The 25015-nt window shown below is 33.7% G+C and overlaps 1 protein-coding gene, 1 long non-coding RNA gene and 1 pseudogene across 2 annotated transcripts in view; 1 reads left to right on the top strand and 2 right to left on the bottom strand.

The window, feature by feature from the left end:
* Window positions 1–25015, top strand: part of Rdx (radixin) — an 84391-nt gene that overhangs the window by 42096 nt on the left and 17280 nt on the right. The window contains exons 10-14 of the mRNA XM_078046965.1: window positions 5083–5213; window positions 16914–17074; window positions 17956–18048; window positions 20824–21066; window positions 21847–22007. Coding sequence (XP_077903091.1) covers window positions 5083–5213; window positions 16914–17074; window positions 17956–18048; window positions 20824–21066; window positions 21847–22007 — 789 coding nt within the window. The remainder of the gene's footprint in view (window positions 1–5082; window positions 5214–16913; window positions 17075–17955; window positions 18049–20823; window positions 21067–21846; window positions 22008–25015) is intronic.
* On the bottom strand, window positions 1304–19525 carry LOC144377179 (uncharacterized). The gene is made up of 3 exons (XR_013437874.1): window positions 19152–19525; window positions 18821–18856; window positions 1304–2959 (listed from the first exon to the last, which is right to left on the bottom strand). It is a non-coding gene; the product is annotated as an uncharacterized LOC144377179 (long non-coding RNA).
* LOC144377178 (small acidic protein pseudogene) lies at window positions 11427–13881 on the bottom strand (annotated as a pseudogene).

Raw genomic sequence — 25015 nt, 5'->3', positions numbered from 1 at the left:
TATGAACTCCCAATTTTTACCCCAAATGCAGATTGCAGAATCATGCCGGTTACACATCCACATTTTTACATAATGCCCTATTAGTAACTATTGTATTCTACCTTTCCTATCCCCTACTATCCCCCCTCCCCTTCCCTCCCATCTTCTCTCTCTACCCCATCTACTGTAATTCATTTCTCTCCTTGTTTATTTTCCCATTCCTCTCACAACCTCTTATATGTAATTTTGTATAGCAATGAGGGTCTCCCTTCATTTCCATGCAATTTCCCTTTTCTCTCCCTTTCCCTCCCATCTCATGTCTCTGTTTAATGTTAATCTTTTCTTCCTGCTCTTCCTCCCTGCTCTGTTCATAGTTGCCGCAGACTTGGCTGGGCACAAGATCACGAGCCACCACACACCTTGTAGATTCAAACAGCAATTCTTTATTCCTGAACTCACACCGGCCCTGTACAATCACGTTCTGGGGAAATCCCCGTTCTGCCCGTGAATTCACGTCCCAAAATACTTTCTCAATTCCATGAGAACTCAACAAACTCAGGCAGCAGGATACACCCTATTCCCAGCAGGAATCACCTTAAACCTGGAACTTCCCTAAACCCAAGGAGCGGGATACTTCCTCAAACCTGCAGGATACACCTTAAACCTGGATCCACCCTGGTCCTTGAGCAGGGTCACCTTTCTCAAAGACACATGCAATGTCATAGCAAATTTCCAAGGCAAGTCCATTTAACACGGGGTACGCTGGCAAGGAAATTTTGATGCGTCATTCCTACTTGGCAATGGCCCTCAGCACATAGTTGCTCTCATTATATCAAAGAAGACATTTGGTATTTGTTTTTTAGGGATTGACTAGCTTCACTAAACATAATCTGCTCTAGTGCCATCCATTTCCCTGCAAATTCCATGATTTTGTCATTTTTTAGTGCTGTGTAATACTCCATGGTGTATAAATGCCACATTTTTTTTTATCCATTCATCTATTGAAGGGCATCTGGGTTGGTTCCACAGTCTAGCTATTGTGAATTGTGCTGCTATGAACATCAATGTGGCAGTATCCCTGTAGTATGCTCTTTTAAGGTCTTCAGGGAATAGTCCGAGAAGGGCAATAGCTGGGTCAAATGGTGGTTCCATTCCAGCTTTCCCAGGAATCTCCATACTGCTTTCCAAATTGGCCGCACCAATTGGCAGTCCCACAAGCAATGTACAAGTGTACCCTTTTCCCCACATCCTCGCCAGCACTTGTTGTTGTTTGACTTCATAATGGCTGCCAATCTTACTGGAATGAGATGGTATCTTAGGGTGGTTTTGATTTGCATTTCTCTGACTGCTAGAGATGGTGAGCATTTTTTCATGTACTTGTTGATTGATTATATATCCTCCTCTGAGAAGTGTCTGTTCAGGTCCTTGGCCCATTTGTTGATTGGGTTATTTGTTATCTTATTGTTTAATTTTTTTTGAGTTCTTTATATACTCCAGATATTAGGGCTCTATCTGAAGTGTGAGGGGTAAAAATTTGTTCCCAGGATGTAGGCTCCCTATTTACCTCTCTTATTGTTTCTCTTGCTGAGAAAAACCTTTTTAGTTTAAGTAAGTCCCATTTGTTGATTCTTGTTATTAACTCTTGGGCTATGGGTGTCCTATTAAGGAATTTGGAGCCCAACCCCACAATATGTAGATCGGAGCCAACTTTTTCTTCTATCAGACTCAGAGTCTCTGATTTGATATCAGGCTCCTTGATCCATTTTGAGTTAACTTTTGTGCATGGCGAGAGAAAGGGATTCAGTTTCATTTTGTTGCATATGGATTTCCAGTTTTCCCAACACCATTTGTTGAAGATGCTATCCTTCCTCCATTGCATGCTTTTAGCCCCTTTATCAAATATAAGATAGTTGTAACTTTGTGAATTAGTCTCTGTGTCCTCTATTCTATACCATTGGTCCACCCGCCTGTTTTGGTACCAGTACCATGCTGTCTTTGTCACTATTGCTCTGTAATATAGTTTGAAATTTGGTATTGCTATACCGCCTGATTCACACTTCCTGCTTAGAATTGCTTTTGCTATTCTGGGTCTTTTATTTTTCCATATGAATTTCATGATTGCTTTATCTATTTCTACAAGAAATGTGAATCCTCTTCTAATTCTTGTTTAATAATACTTTTTTGAGCCTGTGTTCCCTTGCTTTTATTAGGAAAGTAATAATCTTACCTTCAAAGGTTTTTTTAAGAAATAATGACGCCTATATATAGGCATTTAGCAAAGTATTTGGTGTTTCTTAAATAGTAGCTGTTATAGTAATTCTTAATATTTTAACATATTCTAAGTTGAATGTAAATTTAATATTCATTTAGGAAAAATGTTAGTGGGCCCATTTGATAATCTTTGAAAAATATTCTAAAATAATTTATTTTTGTGTGTTAATACATAGTTTACTAATGTTATTTATGACCTTGAAATAGAACTGGGTCAAAATGAGTATTTTCAAGCCAAACTCTGAATAAAATATCTACATCCATACTTGGAGTAATCACAGGAAGTTTTGTAGAGAAGGTGGGGTCTTAAAGGTTAGAGAATAGAGAAGATGTGAATAAATACATGTGTGAAGATAAGAATATGCATGCTATGTTAAGGGACCAGTGAGTGGATCAAGTTAATTCTCCCTAGTAAATGGTGTGCAGCATAGAAGCAAAGTTTCCCAGTTATTTATAAGGGAGACAGGCCTTCAAAAACTAGGTGTCTTCAAGTGTTAGCTGGTAATCAGGAGAGATGAGATGTGAGAAATGAACCTCACAAGAGTGCAGAGTAAATTAGAATGTTTAATGTTTTATAATTGGATTAAATGTGTGCTTGTGTTGCGCAGTTATTTTTGTTTTTCAGTAGGAAGGTGATACTTACCCCCACTTTACTTATAGCCAGGTACAGTCCTTTTTATTTGCTTCCTTGTCTCCTTCATCTTCATCCCTAAAGAAGAGCAAATGAAACATCAGTAGGGAAAAGCTAAATAAAACCAGCATTTTTCCCCAGAAGGGACTCTAAATGAGAGAGCTGGACCTGAAAGATTTTGATGGATGAAATATGATTGTAGCTTTCAGATCTTGAGATGAGATTTGCACTGTGAGTCCTCAAGCAATGTTGTAGGGCCTAGAGGAAGAAAGAAGAGAACTGTCTTGGGGACTTGTGGTAGCAGCAGACATGACTGTGCAGAGGCTGGCAAGTGGTTGGGGTAGGCAGTGGACATCCTCAGGAAGAGGACAAACATGAGTAGTTCTTGCCCATATTAGCAGTTATTTGAAAACTGCTATGCCTTTGTTTTCACAGAAAGCTTGATACTTCCGCTGTCTGAGGATCACAGAAAGGGCAGCAGCCTCTAGAGTTGGGCAGCATCACACCCTTCTTTTCTCTAGGAATGGGCTGCATCCACACTCTTCTTTTCCTCAAGGAAATTAGGAAGCTTAAATATGCCCTTAAGCCTCCATCATTCAGACGTCTAGAAGGGTAGTAACCCCTATCTCTTTGAATTTCTTTGCCTGTTATATGCTTCATAGAAATGAATGTTCTGTAGAGTGAACACAAGTCCTGGAGTATAGTTATTGAATCTTTCTCCTAGGTTTTGAGAAAGTACCTGTAGGGACCCCAAAACTAAAGTGGAGTTCCCCTTGCCTGAATGAGCCTCAGGCCCTTAGTTCCTGAGTGGTATGAGGATTTATTAAGCCAGCAGGGGTTCTAGTGACTCTTCAACTTCATGAGTTGGCTTGGTCTAACTTGGAGTATGGCAACTGGGGTATGGCAACTGTGCAGTTAACTCTTATTATGCCTGACCACCATCATTGCCTGCCTTGCCCCTAACTGACTTGGGACAATACTATTTGCTCCCAAGTTGGACTCTTTCTCTTGGGGGTACACGATATTTGGAATCTGTAGGAATTTCAAAATTTATGTTTGTAGTTTAAAGGAAGAATACTTTAATAGTAAGACTTTTTTGAGACATGTGGTTTTGTGTGTGAAATTCAGAATTGACACTAGATGGCAGTGATGACTTTTTGTGGAATATTAAAAAATGTTACAGATGAAATCATTTGTTTTTTAATTATCAAAAAAAATTATTCTCATTGAAATAATGATTTGAATATTGATGGAACTTGTTAAGATATAATTTCTCATCTGACTTTTATTCATCCTTTTGTTTTTGGTCTTCAGCATGGAGTCTGACCCAGAGTAGGCTCTTCATGGATATTTGATGAATGAATTTGGCCGTATTTTAAAGAATGTCTCATCAGACCATGACAGATGCAATTAAACAATTAAGGCATGCTTTCCCACCGACAAGCTCTGATGATGATCTTTTTTTACAGCATTAAACACCTAGTATCATTCTAATGGCATTGTCAAAGGAAATAAAACTGATTTATCATCTTGGATGTAGGCATATATGGGTACTACCCCAGAAATTAAACTTGCATTAATTGATTTATAATTAATTATTTTAAAAATAGCCTCCCCAGTTTAAGAAGGGCTTATGCTAAAGAAGGCATTTTCTTGGGGTATGGCAACTGAGCAAAATAAACTCCATGATGCTGATGTAGGTTGCCAGAATTCACCCAATGAAGATGGTAACTCTCCTAATCTTTTTCCCTGACTCAAACCTGCCTTAAAGACATGATTTATGGGCTGGGGATATAGCTCAGTTGGTAGAGTGCTTGCCTTCCATTCATAAGGCCCTGGGTTCTATCTCCCAGCATCACACACTAACAAAACATAATTTATACACAATACTTTCTAGCAGTTTTGTAGTTAAGAATCCTCCTATGAAGTCTAAAGCCTTTAATGTTTTTCATAATGGTCATTGATCATCTTTATTATGATCTGACAATAAGAAGTACACTGAAATCCAGCACATGTATATATGAATGGGCATGAGTGTGTGTAACAGCACAGGCCAATATTTTTAACCATACCATATTTGAAGATAAGTTAATATAATGAAAAATTTTTAAATATTTATGCTGTAGTTTCTTATATGTTCAACATTAGGTTTCACACTATTTCTACTGATTTATAACATGGGAATTGCAATTCCTTCTAAGGGCACAGTTAGAGAATGAAAAGAAGAAAAGAGAAATAGCAGAAAAAGAAAAAGAAAGAATAGAACGTGAAAAGGAAGAACTAATGGAACGTCTAAGGCAAATTGAAGAACAGACATTGAAAGCCCAAAAAGGTAAGTTTCTTTTTAATGCTGTATTCAAAATTATTACTTTACTAACAGGAGTATTTCCTGACTGTTTATATGTTTTTTATGTTATTTAGGACAGTTACATTTAATTGACAATGCTTATGGGAATTGGATCATAAAGACATTTTAACTAAAGGCACATTGAGTTCTACAGTGCTCATGTTCTCTTTAATATACTTAATCACAAATATTTTTCATGTGTTATAGATGAATAGCTATTTACTATAGTAAATAACTATTAATTTATAACAATAACTGTCCAGGGTTCCATAAGTAAAACCATATGTTCACTCCTTTAAACAAAAGCATTTATGCAGTGCTTCAAAGCATTTTCAGCTGTTTTGAGTATATACACTTTTAGAACTCACTCCTAAAAAAGATTTTAGTGTGTTAGAAAACACAGCACACATTGTGGATATAGCTTAGTGATAAGAGCACTTGCCTTGCTATGTGTGAGACCCTGGTTCCAAATCCCCCAAACTACATTAACAACAACAACAACAAAAGAAAAATCCACCATACATGTAAGATGTGTTATCTGTTTTTGGTAGTACAAGTTTTGGAAGAAACTTACTTCCTAGGCAGCATGTAACCAAAATACTACAATATGGAAATGATACAAGTTTTTTTTTGCTATGTAATTTATATTAAGTAATTGTAGAAATACTACTTTCATACAGCAAATAGTAAAAAGAGCAAAAGAAAAAAGATATTGAGTACAATCCAATGTTTTATTCCTTCCTAAACAGTAGGATTTCAGAGGTGAACATGAAATCTATACTATTTATAAAACCAAATTTAATAACTTGCTTTCCTAATAACTAGTAGCCATTGAGTTCTACTGGAAATAACCAGTAGTCTTATATAAGGCTTATTTTCATTCCTTATAGCAGCCTCCTATTGGAAGGAAATGCTTTTCAGGAGTATGTAGAATAATTTGCAAGGAGATAGAGCGGAGAGTCACAAAGATAACTCAAGATGATTAATCATTCCAATTCCAAGAGAATTGGAAATATTAATAGAAAAAAATAGGGTTTTATTCTAACCAGTAGAAACATTATTTCTCAGAGTTACAGAAGACCTGGAAACTAAATTATTCGAAGCCCAAAAGTAGTAGAGTATTTGTTTGCAGACCACAGCTCAGGGATATAGCTGAGCAGTAGAGCATCTGCCTAGCATGCATGGAGGCCCTGGGTTCAATTCATAGCACTGCAAAAGGAAAAAAAGTGTACAGTGTACTAAAAGATGTTAAAAATGGAAAGTTTATAAACATTTATTGTACCTGTCTGATTTGAAAGATTGAACCAGCACTTTTTTATTTACATAACACCTTTTTTGAGAGAACTACTAAATATTTCAAACTCATTTATTTAGGATGTATAATAAAAATATTAATTTATATATGAAAAGAAACAAAGAAGCACTGAAGAATATAAGCGAGATAGAACATAAAGAATATAGAACATCCTGTCAAGACAATTTCAAATCAGTCATCTTAAAGCAAAAGACACCCAATTTGGTTTTTGTTTTTCTAATGAAGCTTTTCCAGGCTGTCCTAAAATCCACATGATTGTCTTGTAATTTATATTAAAATCTCATTCAAATGCAGTAACTTTGGCCATCTCTAAGTCATGGTATTTAGTAAATTGACCTATGATTTTTTGTGTGTGAGAAGAAATTTTATATTTCATTATTTCTTTTTGTTTTTATTGATGTTATTATTTTAGATGAATCATTAAATAGAAGCATTGTTCCACATGTAACATTTTAAAAATTATCATTTTTTAATTATTTTGAGGATATAATGGCAAATGATATTTGAATATAATACAGCCAGACCTGAATTCAGTTACTGTTCAAGCAAATATCAAGGTGAATTTTTCTTCTTCAGTAAGACAAACTATAGAAAAGAGTTGATATGTAATGATTGCATTTGGTCTGGATACTTTTTAAATCCCTTGCGTGTATTATACATGGTTCTAGGCATTAGGATATAGTACTGAACAGGAAAGGTCCTTGCTCTAATGGAGTCTATATGTTACTGAAAGAAGAGGATGAAATGGTAAAGTCATTTTTATATAGTTTTTAAGTGCCAGGAGGGAAGTAAGCATGATGTGATTAAAAGGAATAGTTGTGGGTAGGCAGGGTGATATTCACTTTGGATAAACATTGTTTACAATTAGGAGCAAAGTTTAATTCTGTTGTTAACTTATAATATGATCATAAGGAAGTAATTTCAACTTCTTGGTTTCCTTAGGTTCCTAAATTCATATTTTTAAAAAAATCAAAGCACTTTTCTGATAGATTCTTAGGTGTTCTACAGATACTTTTTTTTTGTGGGGGCAGGGAATAATCAGGAATTGAACTCATGGACACTTACTCTACCAATGAGCCACATCCCCAGCCCTATTTTTTTTTATATCTTTATTTTTATTTTATTTTATATATTTATTTATTTTATTTTATTTTTAATGTGGTGCATGCCTCATGCATGCTAGGCGAGCGGTCTACCACTGAGCCAAAACTTCAGCCCCCTCAGCCCTATTTTATATTTTATTTAGAGACAGGGTCTCACTAAATTGCTTAGGTCCTTGCTAACAAAACTTACTTGCTTTCCTTTAAGGTAGTATTCTTTTCTAAGGTTTAAAAAAAAAAAAAGTGATCCTTGATGAAACATTGCCTTAGAAAAGGGAAGTGTAAATCAAAACTGTGAGACACTATTTCAAATTTGTAGAGTGACTACAATCCAGAAAACAAATATTAAGAAATGTTGAACACAGGGTTCAGTGGCTTACGCCTGTAATCTCAGTGACTTGAGAATCTGAGACAGGAGGTTCATGAATTCAAAGCCAGCCTCAGCAGCGGCGAGGAGCTAAACAACCTAGTGAGACCCTGTCTCTTGAAAAAAAAAAAAAAAAAAAGAAGAAGAACTAAATAGGGTTGGGGATGTGGTTCAGTGGTTGAGAGTGCCCTTGCATGCAATCCCAGGTACCAAAAAAACTAACACAGCATCAACAACAAAAAAACATTGATGAGAATGTAGAGTAATCATCATATATTGCTGATTGGAATATAATATAGTATAGCCACTTTTGTAACTACTGTGGCAGTCCTCAAAACTGAAAGAGTTAATATAGTCTAGGAATTTCTCTCCCTAAGTTTGTACCCAAAAGAAATGAAATCTTACAACACAAAAACCATATACACATACATTAACATTATTTACAATAGTTAGTAGAACAGGGGAAACAATACAGATGTTCATCAGTTAATGAATGAAAAGATGAACATAGATATGAAAATTATTAATAAAACATTGACAAATTACCTGAAAAAACACATTTAAAAGATAGTGTACCGGGCTGGGGTTGTGGCTCAAGTGGTAGAGTGCTGTCCTAGCACATGTGAGGCACTGGGTTCGATCCTCAGCACCACATAAAAATAAAAAGATTTTATTCACCTAAAACTAAAAAAAATATATATTTTTTTAAAAAGAGTACCATAATAAGTTGGTTATCAGCCCAGAGATACAATCACTAAATGTAGTTCACCACAATAAAACAGACTTACAGACAAGAATCACATTATTATCTCATTAGATGCAGAAAAAGCATTTGACAAAGTTCAGTACTCACTGATGTTTAAAACAGTAGAAAAACTAGGAATAGAAGGCACTTACCTCAACATTGTACAGGCTATATATGACAAACCCAAGGCAAACATTATTCTGAATAGAGAAAAACAAAGTATTGCTTTAAAAACAGGAACAAGGAGAGGAATGAGCTATTTCATGCAAATGGACACCAAAAGAAAGCAGGAGTAGCCATACTAATATCAGATAAAATGACTTCAAATCAAAACCAATAAAAAGAGACAATGAGGGTTATTACATAATGATTAAGGTGTCAATTCAGCAAGAGCAAATAATTCTTTAAAAATATGTGTGTGTATATATGTATATATATCCAATATTATAACACTCAAATAAAGCAACTATTAACAGACCTAAAGGTCAAACCAATACAATCCATAGCTAGGGACTTTAACATTGGACAAATCATCCAGACCGAAAATCAACAAAGAAATGGTTAAATTGCACCCAGTACCAAAGAGACCTAACAGAACATGCTATCCAATAGTTAGAGAATGCAAAACTTTCTTATTAGCATATGGAACATTTTTCAGGATAGATCATATGGCAGTCCACAAAACAAGTTGCAGCAAATTTTTTAAAAAATGAAATTATATTGAGTGTCTTTTCTGATCACAATGCAATAAATCTAAAAATAACAGAAAAATCTTTGGAAACAATATAAATACATGGAAGAACTCAAAAAAGAAATTTAAAAATAATTTTTGCCAGTGTAGGTAATTCAGAACATGCTTGTGTTTATGTATCAGAATCAAGGCTCATAAGCAACCCAGCATATTTAAACCATGAAATGATGAAAATACTTTTTGAAACATAACACTGGTCTCTCTCCCTCTTACATTCTTAAATATAAGCCCTCACTTTCTATTTAAATTAACTTCAATGTGCAGTTCTACAGGCTAGATATTTGAAAATCAATGGTCGAGCTAAAATGCTTTGAGTGGAATTAAGCTAAATTTCTGTAAACCATGTATGTGTTAAATGTTTTACACATTGTCTTTTATAATGTTTATTTTGGGGGATATTGGTGGTTGAACCCATGGCACTTAACCACTGAGTCACATCTCCAGCCCTTTTTATTTTTTGAGACAGTGTCTCGCTGAATTGCTGAGGCTGTTCTTGAACTTTTGATCCTCCTGTCTCATCCTCCTGAGCTGCTAGGATCACAGGCATGCGCCACCATTCCTGGCAGACTCATTATTTTAAATATATATAGGGTAGAACCTGTTTTAAAACAATGTGAAAAGTTGAAAAAGCAAAAACAAAATAATAAATAAATTTTGGGGGCCAGATATATGAAAAGTAATGCAAGACATAATCTGTAGCCAGAAATCACCTGTTTTAGTTGCTGTACTCTTAACAAATTGAAAATTACAAAATGATAAGAGTACTTGGGGGTAAAAAGGTCCAGTGCATCAAACATATACTTAAGTATCTAGATAAATAATAGTTTGGCTCACAAACAGGTTTGATTCTCATTTTTGAACCTGTTACTTGGAAACATTCAGATTTTGGAAACAATTATTCAGAGATCCACTGACTAGCCCATAATGCAAATGTGTTAATCAATTATAAAAATCATTTACATAAAAACATGATTCTAATCTTCAACAGAAGCAATAAAATTAGAAGGTAATACTTCTTTTTAGTAATAAGATAATCAAATAACCAAACTGGAATAAAATAAAGACAATTTCTTATTTCTGCTTATTCAATAAACCCCTTCCTCTTTTTTAGATATTGAAAATAAATGTATCACAACCAAATATGGGAAACTGCTTAGTCTTTATTTAGACCTGAAGGGAAAAATGAACTTTGGTCACATTTCCTTTAAAAAAAAAAAATCCAGGTTTACATATTTCTAAATAGTCAGAAGTAAATGAGCAGAAAAATAATTTCATATGTAAAACTTGGCCAAATTTTATCAAAATCCTAACGTGCAATGTAATACAAATTGTATGAAGGCTGGAATTACAACATTCTAAATGTGTGACAGTTTTATTCTGTTTTAATATGTGTTAATCTATTATGTTCCATCATTCTATATAGAATTGGAATCTTGGAGCTTAATGGGTTAATGTACTTGTGCTTGTGTTGTTTTGGTCCAAAAGAGCAGAGCTGAATCAGTAAGAGTGGATGAAATATGTAATCTTTTTCCAATAATAATTTAGATTGTGATTGGCAGCAGAAATATTCTTGATGAATATTCTACTATAACAATTAATTAAGGAATATATTTCATGAAAACATCACAGTATCAAATTTTTATAAAAGAAAAATATGAAGAAAAAAAAACCCAGATGAAATAGCTATCACAACATGTCTTCCACAATGCATCTGAAGGGGTAAAAGGTGAGGTTAAAGGGTTGGTGATGTTAATATGAAAGGAAGTTGAATATTGTATTTATAATTTTCTACAAGTGTTACTCTTTACAAAATAATAGTCATGCCCATAAATGTATTGAATGGCATTTGAAAGCAACCGATTTTTAATTATTTAAAAGGACTTTTTAAAAAAATTGTAATATTCCATAATCAGTCCTCCATTGTGCATTATAACAAGAAGGCTTACTTTTAATCAAAGACTAAGTGGGAATTAACAAACTGGATTTAACAAATAGTTTATAATTGCTTTTTTGTATCTTTTTGTTTGGGGATCTTCCATTTCATCAGGGTGCTCAGTAGCTTCAAGTTCTTCAGATTCTTCTTTCTCTAACTCTGAATCACTTTCAGAATCATCTAGACTTTCAAAATAAGGTGAATATCATTATTGTCTCCATCATGATCTTCTATCTCATTGAAGCCAAGTCCACAGTGTTGATAGTTTCCTGATAAATATTAGCTGATGTTGAGACTCCAATTCTTCATTATTTTCTTATCTTCTTCCCCTTTTTGAAAATGAGATGTTGTTTTGTGATCTTCTGTAACAAGACAACCAATATGTGCTTTCTTGCCTGTACCCAGTAAGTCTCAAGAATTTTTGTTTTCTCCTTGTCCAAGTCTTCTGCCTCCAAATTGCTAGATCCAAGATCATTTCCTAGGGAGGCTGAATGATTCACCTGTGTGTGGGAGAGTGCCTGGCAGCACTCATTATTGTGTTGATTCTAACATGAAATGCCCAAAACACTCATAGTTTTCTTCAGGCAGACACCAGTAGCTTGCAATCTGCCACTGTCTCAAACAGGATTACTTTGAGGCCTGGGCACAGTGGCACATGCCTGTAATCTCAGTGGCTCAGGAGGCTGAGACATGAGAATCCCGAGTTCAAAGCTGGCCTCAGCAATGGCAAGGCCCTATGCAACTCAGTGAGACCCTGTCTCTAAATAAAATGCAGAACAGGTCTGGGGATATGGTTCAGTGGCCACGTGCCTCTGAGTTTAGTCCCCGGTAACCACCCTCATCTCCAAAACAAAAACCAGTATCACTTTGAAACTGAAAGCCCCCTTTGGGCTTTCACCACCATCATCACCACTTTAAAAATTTCTCTAAGTCAAAATAGAGACACAACATACCCAAACCAGATACAGCAAAAGTAGTACCAAAAAGGAAGTTTATAGCAATCAATGCCCACATCAGAAAAAGGAGAGATTTTAAAGAACCTGTCACTGCATTTCATGGAACTAGAAAAATAGTTAAACACAAGCTTATTAAAAGGAAAGAAACAGTAATGATCAACGCAGAAATAAATGAAGCCTAAAAATCAATACAAAAGATCAATGAAACAAAGAACTGGTTCTTCAAAAATATGAAATAGACAAGCCTTAGCTAGACTGAGGACAGAAGAGTCAAATCAGATATAGAAATGGAAGCATTACAACTGACACCATAGAAATACAAAAATCATTAGAGATTGTTATAAAGTATGTACCTGCATGTTTGATAATTTAGGAAAAATGAACAAATTCGTAGACACACACCTTCTCAAGACAGAATCATGAATAGAAAACCTAATCAGACCAGTAACAAATGAGATTGAATTACTAATAAAAAACTTTGCCTCAAAGAAAATCCTAGGACCAGAGGGTTTCACTGCTGAATTTATCAAACATTTAATCTGAACCTCCTTAAGCTATTCCAAAACAGGAAGGAACTCTTCCAAACACATTCTAAGAGGACATTACTCTGATACCAAAAAACAGATAAGGACATAATGAAAACAGGAAAACTACAGAGCAGTTTGATGAACAAAGATGCAAAAATCCTCAACAGAATTTTTGCCAGCCAGATACAATAGCAAATTTAAAAGATTATTTAGCACAATCAAGTAGGATTCATCCCAGTGATGCAAGGCTGTTCCAGTATACACAAATCGGTGAAAGTGATACACCACATCAACAGAATGAAGGACAAAAACCACACCATTATCTCAATTGAGGGAGAAAAGGAATCTGACAAAATTCAACATCGTTCTAATACCTTCTAATAAAAATGCTGAACAAATATATAAGGAACATACCTCAACAAAATAAAGATCATTTATATTAAGCGGACAGTGAATATATATTGTATGGGGAAAAGCTTTCTCTCTCAGATCTGATACAAGACAAGGATGCCATTTTTTAACATTTTTATTCAAGATAGTGCTGGAAGTCCTAGCTGGAGCAGTTAGGAAAGAGAAGGAAATGCAGGGCACCCAGATTGAATAAGAAGAAATGAAATTGTCACCATTTGCAGATGACATAATCTCCTGTATTGAAAACCTCAAAGACTCTACCAAAAACTATTAAAATTAATGAATTCACGGAAGTTGCATGATATAAAATTAACATATAAATCACTAGCATTGGGACTGGGGATATAGCTCAGTTGGTAGAGTGCTTGCCTCACATGCACAAGGCCCTAGGTTCAATCTCCAGCAACACACACACACACACACACACACACACACACACACACACACACACACACACATATCACTATGTGCTATATGCCAATAGTGAATTACCCGAAATAGAAATCAAGAAAGCAGTCCTGTTCATAATAGCTACAAAAGATAAAATACCTAGAAATAAATTTAACCGAAGAGATGAAATTATTTCTACAGTAAAAATTATAAAGAAATTGAAGAGAACCAAAACTAATGGGAAAAACATCCCATGTTCTATATTCTAACAATATAGAAGAATCAATATTGTAAAAATGTTCATTCTACCCAAAGCAATTTACAGAGTAATTGCAATTCCTATTAAAATATCAGTGGTATAATTCACAGGACTAGGAAAAACAATTCTAAAATGTATATGAAACACACACACACCCCTACACACCTACACACCTGAATAGCCAAGGTTACTGTGAGAAAAAAGAACAAGAGAGGTTACACTATCTGAATTCAAAACATATTACAGATTTGCAGTAATCAAAATGGCATGGTATTGTCATTAAAATAGAATATCCTAGAAGTTAACCCACATATCTACAGCTAACTGATTTTCAACGTAAGTACTAAAAATATGAATTAGAGATAGTCTTTTTAATAAACAATGTTGGGAATATTGGAAACCCACATGCAGAATTAAACTGGACTTCCATTTCTCACTGATTAAAAACTCAACCCAAAATGGATTAAAATCTTAAATCTAACACTCGAAGCAAATTTGGAGAAGAAAACCAATGGGAAATACTTCAGTCCATTGGAATGGGCAAGGACTTTATGGACAAGATGCCAAAAGTTCAGGAAACGAGCAAAAGTAGACAAATGGGATTTTATAAAATTGAAAAGTTTCTGCACAGCAACACTCAACAGAATGCAGACAACATACAGAATGGGAGACAATATTTACAACATATACATTTGACAAGAGGTAGATACATAGAATATATAACAAACTCCAAATAATATAACCAGATTTTAAAAATAGGCAGTAGATCTAAATAGACATTTAAAAAAAAATACAAATGGCCAACAGGTACATGCAGAAATGCTCAACATCACTAATCATCAGGGGAATACAGATCAAAACCACAATGAAGTATCACCTCCAATAAGAATGGCTGGTATAAAAAAGACTAAAGATACCATGTGGTAACATGGATGTGGGGGAAAGGGCACCTTGCACACTGGTGATGGCAATGTAAATTAGTATAGCTGTTATGGAAAACAGTATGAAGCTTCCTCATAAATATTAAAAATAGAACTATGATGATGATGATCCAACAATTCTACTCCTGGGAATATATTTGAAGGCAATGAAATCGGTATGTAAAAGAACTATCTATCCTACTATGTACATTGCTGGACTCTTCACAATAGCTGAGAAATGGAAATAAGATTATCTAAGTGTTCATGAACTGATTAATGGAAGAAGAAAATGTGGTATTAACATACACAGTCACGTCTTTTGCAACAACATCAATGGAACTGTTTCATTTTGTGAAATGAAACAAGTCAGGTACAAAAAGACAAGTACCACATGATCTCACTCATGTAGAATATAAAAAAACATCTCATAGATGTGAGTAGGATGGTAGTTACCAGAGATCAGGTACAGTGTGGAGGAAGGGATGAGGAAAGTTCCAACAGTGGGTACTAAGTTATAGTTAGATTGGAGCAAAAAACTCTGGGCTATTGTTGTAAAGTATGGTGACTTTATAGATAACAGTTATGAACTGCACATTTCAGAAGCTAGAACAAAGGATTTTGAAAACTTTAAGAATTGTGCTTAGAGAAATAGGTGTGTTTACTAATTTAAATACCATGTGCAGTGTACACGAATTGAACATTATGTTTTTGTGTATCAAAAATAAAAACTTAAAAAATTAGTAATTTTAGAATTTAGCTGTGGCAACATCCAGTGTTATCCTTTTCATCTTTATAGCAAAATAGCCACATAGAATTTTTATATTCCTTTATCAAGAATTTAGAACCTAACTGAAGAGTAATTTTTCTTTTCCATTCTTTTCATAACTCCAAAGTCTTAATTACAGTTACTTAAGCTAATTTTGACCATGAACAACAAAATTAAGAACAGTAGGTAAAAGCTTTTACATACATTTGACAAGAGGTAGATACATAGATATAACAAACTCCAAATAATACAACCAGATTTTAAAAATAGGCAGTAGATCTATATAGACATTTTTCAAACAAAACAAAACATACAAATGTCCAACAGGTACATGCAGAAATGCTCAACATCACTAATCATCAGGGTAATACAGATCAAAACCACAAACCTCCTGGCATATAGATTTTCAAATTCCTCTTTTCTAATGTATTCAGTAAGGAAAAGTGATTCTCTCTAGACCATTGCACTCTCTTAGGTAGCATTCTGTTCTCTTTCATACAATGTACTTATTCAACAAGAATTGTTAATAATGTTTAAAGTTAGTAATTTTAAAATCATTTAAAAGCTTCCTGGTTTTGTGTCAGCAGTATTTTCCTTTCCTGTTCAACTCACTGGGATAAGAAAATTTTGTGTTCTTCACTGTTCAAGATTAAAATTTCAGTCAGTCATCTCCAAATAGCACTTGCTTTCACATGCCTCAGGAATTGTGGATGCCAGTAACACAATTTTCAATAATTTGTAGTTCATGTAAGAACTTTTACATTAGATCAAATTCCTTGGGTTTACTTATCTAATAGATGTTGCTGATCCCAAATCCAGGGCCTTGTGCCTACTATGCAAGTGCTCTACAACCAGTATAATTTTATACCCCCCTTTTTTTAAAAAATAAATTTCATCCCCCTTAAGGTCAAACTTTAAGTGAAAGGATTTTTAGAAAGTAAAGGTATGTACTTCTAGCCTCATGACATAACTTGAATTAAAAACAATTTTCATGTCTTTGCATTTTTGAATTGCATCATAGATTTCTAAAAATTAATATTTCACTAAGATAAAAATGAAGTCAATGAGATTGATATATATTTACATATATATGTGTGTGTGGGTATGTGTGTGTGTATTGATATATGTACTGATTTTTAGAAACTAAACACATGAGATTCCATGTTACTATTTTAGTTTCTTTGGGTAATGAATAATTGGAATTAATCATTATTTGGGGGGCATGGAAATACATGTATTTGACAGAACTAGAAGAACAGACTCGAAAAGCTCTAGAACTGGATCAGGAACGAAAACGAGCAAGAGAAGAAGCTGAACGGCTAGAAAAGGAGCGTCAAGCTGCTGAAGAGGCCAAGTCTGCTATAGCAAAACAAGCTGCTGACCAGATGAAAAATCAGGAACAGCTAGTAAGGAATTATATTAGATCTTAGAGAAAAAGAAAAAAATTAAGTAAATGCGTGGCATGAACTTTTTAAAAACCATACCTGTGAAATGCAAACCAAAGGTATAGGGAACTTAATGAAGTGTGAAAATAAACCTAAAACTTATTTCTGCCTTAAAGAAAGCCTAGAAATAAAACAAATAAATACCTTTACTGCCAATAAGATTCTCATTTGCTTACACTTTTGACAGGCTCTGCAGTAAGCCATCTGGCATCTTTTGTTCTAGATCTATGTTCTGGTCTGTACATAACTATGGGCCATATTTCATTAGATTTTTTGTTGTTGTTTAATGGACTTCCAAATAATGAGGGGCATAACACTTAAAAGATCTATGGATTTAAGTATTAGTTCAGGTAATTACTTGCTATTTGCCTTTATGGCTTGTTTAGCCCCCCTGTCCCTCCCTATGAAAAGGGGAATGATATACTTAAGAGAGTTGTTAAGGAATCAGATGAGATTATTTGACAGAGTACTCTTAATTTAAATTATAAAGCATTATATAAACAATGTAATATTTTTCCTTTATAGGCTTTAGTGAAAGTTTACTGATAAAAATTTTTAAAAATAGCTGTTACAAATTTTAAGTTCCTATTACTAAATCAGGATTAACTACTCATCTATAAAAACTCATTCTATAGAATAACACTTAGTTTTGTCTTATTAGCGTATTATCTCAAGAACTTAGTATAAATAAGCCACTTAGGATCTTCAAGAAATATTGCCTTTTTGAAAACAGAAGAATGTACTTGAATATTTTTTAACTGAACTTGTCAGATTATTCAAAATATATTAGGATTTTTTTCTTCATTTTTTTAAAATATTGGTAATTATGTTGTTCATTATAGGCAGCAGAACTTGCCGAATTTACTGCCAAGATTGCCCTTCTAGAAGAAGCCAAAAAGAAAAAGGAAGAGGAAGCAACTGAGTGGCAACACAAAGTAATCTATTCTTTATCCACTAATAAGTCAGCAATATACTAACTTTATAGAGATGAATATAAGATTAACATATGTTCAATACTTTGGGAACACAGAAGAGGTGATTAATTTCCAGGAACGAGCCAGTTTATTGGGGAAACTCATATACATTTAAACTGGATATTGAGCAATAAATTTTGGGAAAAGAAAAGATTGAGTACAGTTAATGACTGAAGAGGTGGTCATTCTAGATAGAAGGGAATTGAATGAGTATAGGAAGTATAGGCAAAAATAATGAATTTGAGGACAGTCAATAAATGACCAAAACATAGAGTGTAGATTTGGAAGTGTTGGTGATGTGCCTGGCAAATTGGATAGTTGAATTGTGGAAGGCTTTAAATAAATGGCCATGCTAAGACGAAGTCATGGGGAATGTCTGAGGACACCAGGCTCTCAAAATTTCAAAACATAATTGTAGCATGATCAGGTAAGATTTTATAACAATAACAACAAAGAGACATTTTGTGGTACACTGAAAAGGGCAGGATAACCAATTCTTGGATGTTGAGTAGAATTAGAGAGTTACAGTGATGGTGCTGCTGAGATTTCTAATGAGAGTTCTTTGTAGAGGAATCCATCATTGTCAAAAGTGAAAATCAAGCTTCAATTGAATGTGGGACATATGAGTTTAATGTAAACTTTAAAAGACATCAACTCTTAAATATAACTATAATGATTTTTTTACACCCCAAAATACAGTTATATATCATAAAGTACAAAAGGAATTACTCACCAGAGTAATTTTTCTTGCCCAGGAGGGATAAGCCATCTGAGAAAATAGTGAAGAAATAAAAGACAAAGTCAGAAAAATGGTTTTAAATGCAGAGCTCCTGATAGGTCCAGCCCACACAGGAACTGGAGCTGACTGATGAGAAAATTGCTCTGTTGGTTTTATTTAAGGGGGTACGTCAAAGGTAGGGATATGGTTTCAGATGTAGAGTCTTGCATTCAACAGGTTGATTGGCATCTTGATAGGCTATACCCATCTCTGAGGTGGTATAGCTACAACAGGTCACCCCATCTCCAGTGCTATGTAGGACTTGGCAGAGCTGAATAGGACTCACATGTATCTGGGCGATTTTATCAGCTAGATTGTCACTGGAAGTTTCCAAATATCAGATTTTCCTATTCAGTGGCTTCCATGCTGATTTATCCACATGTCGTCCAGGGATGGCTCTCAACAGTTACATTTGATGATGTTCTGTAATAAAATGTACTTATTATAGAAAATGTTTTTCTTTAATTTTCTTTGTAGCAGTTTAAATTTCATTGGGAAGTTTTTGATACATTTAAATTTACATATAGGGGCTGGGGGTGTGGCTCAAGCGGTAGTGCGCTTGCCTGGCATGTGTGCGGCCTGGGTTTGATCCTCAGCACCACATAAAAACAAAGATGTTGTGTCCGCCGAAAACTAAAAAAATAAATATTAAAAAAATTTTTTTAGAGAGATCTCTCTCTAAAAATAAAATAAAATAAAATAAATTTACATATAATAGTACAAAAAATAAATTAAATTTACATATAATAGTACAAAAGGAATAAAACTGTTTTATTTTCTTCTTATACTGTTTCATTATTACAATTTTATAATTCCCATTTAGGGATGATTTATGAACTTCAGAGACATAAGCTTTTAAAAATCTCATATTTCAGACACAAGTCCTTTGAACTGTAGAAACTTAGAAAATGTACACAAGAAATTGCATTCCCACAGATTAGGACAACATTATAAAGCATTAGTGCATATTTTCCTGTGTGTGTGTGTGTATACACACACATACCCATTTATATATTTGAAATGAGATCTTATCATACCTGTAATTTCATTTTAGTGAATTTTTATCTCATCTAAACAGAATTTTTCAGTTTACCCAAAAAGTCTTTTAGAGGTAATTTGTTGTACCAGTGTTCAATTAGGACTTTGCACACCTGCAGTACTTTTTTGCTCTAAGGCTCTTTTAATGTTGGACAGTTGTTTGTTTTTGATATTGATTTATATAAAGAACCTGAAGAAATTGCTTCCTCTTGGTGTCATCCAACTTGTCCTTTTATACCCACTATTTCCCATAACTGAAAGTTAGATCTAGAAGCTTGAGGAATTAAATGCTTTTTGTATAATATATCATAGGTGAGACTTCCATATAACATAGCACACAAGAAGATCACAAAAGTGAGTAAAAGGGGGTGTTATTAATAATTATATAAGATAGCAGTGTAAAGAGGACTTTTCTAGACAAATCAGGACAATAGAATCAATCAAATCATTGGTGATATTGGGTATTTTATGTTGTTTCATGTCAAAAGATTCTTACTATTTAGTTAACCCACCATTAGTGATTTTAATTGATCATTGGATTAGAGTAATGACAGATTCCTCCATTTTACTCCCATGTGGCTCAAATGTAATCTATTAGCCCTCTGCAAACAAAATAGTCAAACGTTTGCATAATAATTTCAGCAGCAGTGGATAATCCTTGCCAGAATTAATGATTTTATTAGGGATTTTAAAACTTTTATTAGGGCTTTTAGATTTTTTTTATTAGAGGTTTGTAAAATAATGTTTTAAAAATTTTATCTCTTCTACCTGCTGGTATACTGTAAAAATAGAGTGTTCATCAGTAAGGACTATTTTCATTACTCTGAGATACAGTTTTTGCTAGAAAGGCAAGATAACTTGATTCTCTTAATTACCACTTTTCAAAGTAAGTTGCTCATGAATTTATTTTTAATGCTTAGGCTTTTGCAGCCCAGGAAGACTTGGAAAAGACCAAAGAAGAGTTAAAAACTGTGATGTCTGCTCCCCCTCCCCCTCCACCACCACCCGTCATTCCTCCAACAGAAAATGAACATGATGAACATGATGAGAACAATGCTGAGGCTAGTGCCGAATTATCAAATGAAGGGGTAATGAACCATAGAAGTGAGGAAGAACGTGTAACAGAAACACAGAAAAATGAACGCGTAAAGAAACAACTTCAGGTAATTTGTAATTCTATGTACATGTAAAATGTAGTTTATATTTTCTCTATCTTAGATGAATGTATTGAAAAGAACTTAAGATTTTTAGCAATCTTATTAGTGGCCAGTCTTATAATTGGTTGTTTGGCCAATTATTTCATTTATTCCTTTGTATGACTCTATTAACAAATGTTTGTTAACTAGTTAGCTTGACCCATTTTAAAAGGTAGAAAATATTCTATTGCTGTGTTGAAAATCAAATGAATATAGTTTTTAAATAGTAAAGTGCACATTGACAAGCATATCCCAATTAATTCCACTATTATGGACCAATAAAAATATTTTTAAAGTGTACATTGACTATACTATTTTATAAACTACCTTTAAGGTATTATATAATCTGAATTAAAAGTTAAGGAAATTTAGAATAAAAAAATATCATGGTTGAAAGTGTGAAAATGAAAGGCCCCGATTATTCCTCCCCAAGTACCATCACCATTACAAAAAATAGAGAAAATGATTTCACAGTGGAAATTTTAACATATTAAAAAGTCAGACTTTGGGCTGGGGATGTGGCTCAAGTAGTAGCGTGCTTGCCTGGCATGCGTGTGGCCCGGCTTCGATCCTCAACGCCACATACAAACAAAGATGTTGTGTCCGCCGAAAACTAAAATAATAAATATTAAAATTCTCTCTCTCTCTCTCTTAAAAAAAAAAGTCAGACTTGGTATATTTGTATTTTTGCATCTTTAAACCATTTCCATACATTTTTTAATAGTCTTTTTTTTTTTTTTAATGTAGGCATTGAGTTCAGAATTAGCCCAAGCCAGAGATGAAACCAAGAAAACACAAAATGACGTTCTTCATGCTGAGAATGTTAAAGCAGGCCGTGATAAATACAAGACTCTTCGACAAATTCGGCAAGGCAATACAAAGCAGCGTATTGATGAGTTTGAAGCAATGTGAGAGCTGTTATTTTGCATACATGTTCTTCATAAGCTGAACCACCAACAGAGAAAAGCAGGCCTTTGCAGATGTGATGGAATGCATCCCACCTTGCCAAAGCACTTATACCAGTTTGACTGTGGTGGCTGAAAGACAAATTTAAGGAGAGCTCTTCAACATTAAGGCAGTGTGATATCATGCTCGGTTTTCTTTTTTGTTTGGGCCAGGGGATGGAGAACCATGTTCCATCAATTCTTTTACATTTTTCAGTTTTCATTTTTCTTTTTCTGTTGAACATTCAACACTAATTATCATGACTGACAAATGTGTATGTGTGGCTTGATCACTTTGTGCATTTAAAATAATGGTGAACCTTTCAATAAGTGTTTAGATGGAGCACTCAGTTTTCCCTTGCCTTTTTTGTGTTTAACCTATATACATTTCTTCATTCTCTTACATTTTCTCAGTGTGCCCTTCTCATATCCTGCCATTCCTATAGCCATAATTCTGCTATCATACAGGTCATTGGTAGTGTTTAAAATTATGGCAGGGTGAAAAAGTGTTTGATCACTGTGCAGATGATGACTACAAATCATGAAAAGGATTAGTACATTTAATAGTATAGTGTGTAGCTGATGATAAGTTTTTTAAAATAAAGTCCCAATTTAATTACATTATTGGATATTTGTTATTTGCTTACTTAATTACAGTCATTTTTGACAGCTAAATTGATTGGTGTTTCATCTCCTGTAATTTTTGGTGGTTTTCTTTGCTAGTCACTTCACAGAGGTCTAGTTAGTTCCTAGGAGAGGTTATTGATGAAACACTACCTACAAATAAGTTGTCTCAAAAACTTGAAAAAATTTGTTCTTTCATGAGTTGACTTAGAAAAAAGGATGTCTAATAAAAGAAAGTAAACATTTGTTGGTAATTAATTTTAATCACTAAAAGGAAAATGACCTTTCTGGAAGGGCAGTATATAAAAACATCAGTCCCAGGAAGGGGACAGTAATACTACCTCACTATTACACCTACAATGACTGGTTTCCAACACCATGAAATGTGTAAGCTGTATGTTTATTATACATTAAGACAGTCTCAATCATGAAGGAATATTTTTGAGACTTCATTTTCCTTTAGAATATGTGAATGCTAATTTTTTAACTGACTTTTTGTTAAGTTGAACTGTGGGCTCTGATTTGTGTTAAAATTGTAAGATGTCACTGGTATACTATCTTCCTAGAGGGGTGTTATGTCTGAGGAAATGTGTGTCTTTGTGTGTGAGAAAGAGATGTTACCTTTGTAGCATATAAAGAATGTCTATACCTTCATTTCTTGATATGATAGTTACATGATCATTTTAGCATTTTTGGTTTCTAAATCACTGTGCTTATTTTTTAAATCTATAACTTAAAAAAATTAAATTTGGTAATCTTATTTTAGAAATTATAATATTTAGGCTATTCATTTCATTTATCTTACTAAATAAATTTTCCCAGTTAGAGATATTCTAATATTTTTTTTATTATTAAATGCCTGGATTTGAAGATATGGAAAGCCTTGTTTTCTCTGTGTGGTTCAGCTACTTTGCATTTGGTATTGTGCACTCAAATTTACATTTATTAAAATTGCCATTTTATTAAACATTTTTCATGCACAGTAGATTCAAGTTATGTCTGAAAATATCTCTTGTGCTTTGTTATTTTGCTGATTTTTAAAAGGATTAATCTGGGCAGACATTATGAAAAGGAAAGGTTTTGCTTAATATATTTTGGACTTGTAGGACAAAAGATAACTGGTTAACCTTGAAGTGACTGTTGTACAGTGGTGTGCACATGCTTCAAAATCCTATGAAAGAGAATGTTTCTACTTGGTACACTAGAGGAGTAAATGGTAGACCCTACTGTTCATGCTTTGAAAAAATTTTTACTTTTCCAAAGCATTAAGGAATTGCCATGATAGTAAAAACCTGGATTTCCATTAATTTTTCTAATTTTGAATTGTGTGCACTATCATTGCTACATCAGTTTGTTACAGTGTTGAAAAATTACCAGTTACATTTGCTGTTTATAATCTATTTGTAGATTAGGATTAAAATGGATTTAATCCATTTTTAAAGCTGTGTGGATTTTTTAAAACAGGAACAGCCATTTGCAATATGGATTTTCATAGTGATTAAACCAATATAACTTATCATTAGCAATTGAGCACATGTTCATATAGTAATGTAAAATACACTAATGAGTATTTGGTAAATTCCAATAGGCTTTTACCATTAGTATATTTTTGTGTTGTACAACTAAGTTACATCTCTAATTTTGGATAATATTCATTGGTTAACAATAAAGTAACAAAAGCTCATGACTTCAAGGTCCACTGTTGTTATTTAACATGAATTTCTTCTATATTTCCTGAAAATCTTAATCCCTATCAGAGCTCTGAATCATTGCATCTTAAAAGTGATAAGTGGACAGGAAGAAGTTTTAAAATCCTTGTAGATTTACTCATTCCCCCAGATTATACTGATATTACTATAGAAATAATTGTGTTTATTCTGTGGAAAAATTAAATTGACTTCTGACAATAAAAGATTATTTAGGATTTTCTGTCATTGGCTCTTAATGTAGAGATTTTTTTTTTCTTGAGGAAGACAGTTTCTTTGTCAACAATTCATCTCATTATTAAACTTTTGATGTTCTTTAAAGAACTGGATGCTAAGTGCATTTATTTAAGCACATTCTTATTTTAAAGCCATATTACAGAGCAGATAACATAAATGTATAAGTTACTTGCCTTTTTAAAAGCAACTTACTAATTTTTAACAAATATTTTTTTAAATAAACAATTGGTAAATCTACTCTAAAAAAACCCAGGTGTCTTCTCAATTCATAGTAGTACTTAATTGTACTTTATATTTATATTCTCAAGGGCTGGTAGTGATTTCTTTACTCTGATCTTGTAAGAAAAGAAATTTTTTATACTTTACTCTTTCTTGGTTTTTATTTTTTAAAATACTGGGCATTGA

The sequence above is a fragment of the Ictidomys tridecemlineatus genome, chromosome 4, assembly GCF_052094955.1.
Source record: "Ictidomys tridecemlineatus isolate mIctTri1 chromosome 4, mIctTri1.hap1, whole genome shotgun sequence".
NCBI classification, from domain to species: domain Eukaryota; kingdom Metazoa; phylum Chordata; class Mammalia; order Rodentia; family Sciuridae; genus Ictidomys; species Ictidomys tridecemlineatus.
The sequence above is the reverse complement of the archived record's forward strand: the minus strand, read 5'-3'. Positions and strand labels throughout refer to the sequence as shown.